General features: G+C 46.8%; 1 protein-coding gene across 1 annotated transcript in view; it reads left to right on the forward strand.

Annotated features, from left to right (window-relative positions):
* Positions 1 to 1,328: 1,328 nt before the first annotated feature.
* Positions 1,329 to 4,022, forward strand: part of GMFB (glia maturation factor, beta) — a 23,520-nt gene continuing 20,826 nt past the window's right edge. Inside the window, exon 1 of the mRNA XM_006864646.1 lies at positions 1,329 to 1,356. Coding sequence (XP_006864708.1) covers positions 1,354 to 1,356 — 3 coding nt within the window. The 5' untranslated portion in view covers positions 1,329 to 1,353. The remainder of the gene's footprint in view (positions 1,357 to 4,022) is intronic.

The raw sequence follows: 4,022 nt of genomic DNA on the forward strand, positions 1-4,022 counted from the left end.
TTCTGTTGTGCATAGAGTCGCTATGAGTCCGTTACCGACTCGATGGCACCTAACAACAAGTCCACCAGCGACTCCATGGGAGAAAGATGAGGCTTTCTGCTTCCGCAAAAATCTAGAGCCTTGGGAAAGCCTATACAGGGTCACTAGGAGTTGGTTCCAACTGGAAGCCACTTAGCAACAACAGGAAGGGCGGTGACTACGTAGGATAAGCACTGGACTGTGAACCATAAGATCAAGGAAGAGCGGTGACTACGTAGGATAAGCACTGGACTGTGAACCATAAGATCAAGTTATGTGAATGAGAAAAAGTGAGGATTTCTGCTCCCGCAGCTTCAGAAACCCTAAAAATGGTCCCTATACGTGGGAACCGACTCCACAAAGGCTTAACATCAACAGGTATTGGCCTGTGAGAGTCCTAATTTGAACATCAATCATCATACAATCATAGCCCAATTAAAAAAAAAACAATACTGAACATTTACGATGCACAGCTATGAGTGGGAATTGGCTGGACAGAACACAACACTGCAACCACGCACAGAATGAATTTAAGGTCTTCTCAAAGCGCTTATTAAAATCAGCAAACCACAAGTGATACACTGTTTTAAGTTAAGCGCCATCTAGTCTGTTCCGACTCATAGCGACCCTGTATAGTTTCCGAGAAGCGACTGGCGAGTTTGAACCGCCGATCTTGCATTAACCTGCAGCACCACAAGCTACAAAAGAGAAAGTGACAAGTGTCATTAGACAGGCTATTGGGAATTAAAGCAAAGAACTGAATGTCTAATTGGGGTCTAACTGCTAACTGGAAGAAGCAGCATTTAGGCTAGAACTGGACGGAAAGAAAATCTGGACGTGTCCATTAAAAAAAAATAATAATAATAAGGATAGTCGAAAGAGTAAAGAAATGTGTTACCAAGTCTTGGGAAATGGTGGGCTTCGGGAAAGGGAAAGGAAGGGAAGTGGCCTAGAAGGTTTGAAGGGAATACAATTTATACGGTAGGATATGTCAACACATATTTACCACTCAACGGTCTCATGAAATTGTTTTTAAAGCTTGGGGAAACTCATAGAAACCACGAATCGGCGAGAGACGTTAAGAGCGTACCTCCGGACCGTACTTCTTCACTTTTAGAAAGCACATCCTCTCCTAGAAAGCAGAGGGGAAGGCAGGCGTTTGGCTAATTTTGAGCCGCGCCGCCCGCCGTTCGCTGTCACGTGCTGTCCCGCCGCGGCCGCGTGGATAGGAGGGGGCGGCTCTTCCAGGCTTCGGGGCAGGAAGGGAGGTGGCTGCCGGGCCATTCTTAAAGGGGCCAGAGGGAAGGCGAGAGGCAGCTGACGGCCGGAAGGAAAATGGTGAGTTGCCCTGGGGAGGGCGGGGGCCGGAGGCTTGGCTTTCCTGTTACCCGGAGTCGGTCCCAGCGGGCAGCGCCCAGGGTGGGTCGGCGGCCGCTTCCGCATTGGTTACTGGCTGGTGCCCAAATCCAGGGACCTGGCCTCCCTCAGCCGCGGCCGCCGCCCCTACGGGCTGCATCCTTTAGCCGATCTCGGGGCCGACCGGCGGGCCCTGGGAATAGAGTGCGGCCCCAGGGGTTAGGGGGTGGGTCGCCCTCACCGGTCCCCTCTGGAGGGCTCCTAGCTCTTGATTGGGGGTATGGCCCAGCAAAAGGCTTCTTTAAATGACGATTTCCCTGCCAGAGGCAGAGAGCCGGGGCCGGGCCTGAAAGCCTTTCCGGTGGCAGCGTTGCGCGGGGGGCTCGAATTCTTATTTGCTTCTCGCGGCCTCGTGTCCCTGCCCGGTCCCTGAAGGTTTCTCCTTATCCTGCTCTCTTGAGGCTACCGCAGTTAGAAACCTCTTGACGCAAGATTTTGGTACTTGCCTTAAAGTGATTGTTCAAAGCTTTAGGGTCTGGGGGCAGTAACTTCCGTTCTCATGTGGGCTTTGTCCCTACAAATAAAGTTCAAGAATAAAGTGAGGCATTAAATCAGTTGCCCAACAAGGATCTTCTGGGTCCTTCTTATCGAATTTTTATTAAAAACTATGCTCAAGTTTCTTTAATTCGAATCAAACAACTGGTTCCTAACACTCACTGCTCACTCATTTCTCAATTCCTCCATCGAATAGGTCTTGTCAGGGTCACTAGTTCTATTGGACCCTTTTCAGTTCTCATCTTTCTTGATCTTTCGTTTCAGCTTTTGTCCATTTTCTCCTTTTTAAGGCATTCTCTTCCCATATGCAATTCCCTTGACTACTGAGATAGAGTTCCTGGTTGGCCCCCTATAGATGTTGGTCCATTTGTCTTCCGTACTAAGTATTCTCTTTCCCCTGGACATCCCTTGTCCGAGTCTTCAGTAAACTCCACTCGTTTTCCATTCTATACTCTCTTAGAAGGCCCAAGGGAAGGCAGGTGCGTGGCTGATTTTGAGCCACGCCGCCCGCCCGCCATTCGCTGTCACTTTCTAGCCTGCAATCATGGTTTGAAATAGCACCTGTTTTGCAGATGACTTGTAAATTTGTATTCAGATGTTGCTTCTGTGACCCAGGTCAGAGCTACATGTATATTCAACTACTAGGTGCCTCAGAATTGCCTCAATTTGTTCCTAACAAAACTCGTGATCTTTCCTTTCAAATCTGGTCATTTGTCAGTGACTCCCTAACATAATGAAAAATAGCACCACTCTGTTATACAGGATAATGCCTAAGAGTCTTGGTAATCCTTTTTTTATGAATACTTGTTCTACTTCTCAATATCTAGTCTGCCACCAATCCCTTTGTAGTGGTTAAGGGAGAGAGCTAGAGGTGAGGCTTTTTGGGTTGAATCCTGACTCTACTAGCTGTATAACACTGGGAGAGGGTACTTAACTTTGGAAAACTTCATTTCCTGGTAACTGAGTGTGAATTATAGTACCCATTTCATGAGATTGTTTTGATCATGAAGGAAGATCCATGTAAATGATGAAGCAAGCACAGTATTTGTTACATTTGTTTAATTAATGCATGTTAGCTGTCATGAACAATAATCATCTTCTTTTCTTCACCTTCCTCCATCAATTTCTGTAAGCTACTTTTTGTCTCATCTAGAAGAGTGGCGCTGTGAGATAATGCACTGGACTGAAAGGTTGGTTTGAACCACAATGTCTGTCGGTGGTTTAGATTCACCAGCCACTCCTCAGAAACCCTATACAGGGTCGCTATAAGTCAGAATCCATTCAACGGCACTTAACAACAAAGGAATCCTGGTGTGACACTGTAAGATAAGCACTGGACTGCTAACCACCAGGTTGATAGTTGACATCCATCAGCCACTCCTGGGAAACTCTATACAGGGTCACTATGAGTCAGAACTGACTCTATGGCGCTTAATAACAACAACAAGACTAGTCTTGCTAGTTAACCAGTTTTGTTTTATTCATCCTGACTCTGCCTGTTTCTTATTCATACCACAGGAAATGTGATCTTTTCAAAATGTGAACCTGATCATGTTTTCTGTCAGCACCCTCCATCTCTAGGGATAGAGACCAGAATACTTTGTATGACCCATTGGGCCCTTTCTAGTGCAGCCCCTGCTATTCTCCTCTTGGACCGTGTTGCTGATCACCTTTTGTGCGTGAGTCACACCAGCTTTTCATTATCTGGGATGTGCCATGCTCACAGGCAATTTTGGTTCTTCAGATGCCCTTTTCTGGGAAACCTCCTTTGGCCATTCTGCTCTTCACCAGTCATGCTTCTGAGATACAGAGTTCCTGGTTTTCATTCACTCCTGTTGTCTCTCTCCTCCCTAGCCCTTTTCATAGAGATCATTTGACATTTTTTTGCCTGTTCCTTTTGATATAGTTCTATTCTCTACTTGTCGAGTTGGTATCAACTGTCGAGTTGGTATCAACTCATAGCGGCCTTAGGCACAACAGAACAAAACACTGCCTGATTGATCCTGTGCCAATCTCACAATCACTGCTACACTTTAACCCATTGTTTGAACCCACAGCACCTACTGTGCCGAGCCATCTCATTGGGTGGGGGG

The sequence above is a fragment of the Chrysochloris asiatica genome, unplaced genomic scaffold (genome assembly GCF_000296735.1).
Source record: "Chrysochloris asiatica unplaced genomic scaffold, ChrAsi1.0 scaffold00067, whole genome shotgun sequence".
Lineage (NCBI taxonomy): Eukaryota > Metazoa > Chordata > Mammalia > Afrosoricida > Chrysochloridae > Chrysochloris > Chrysochloris asiatica.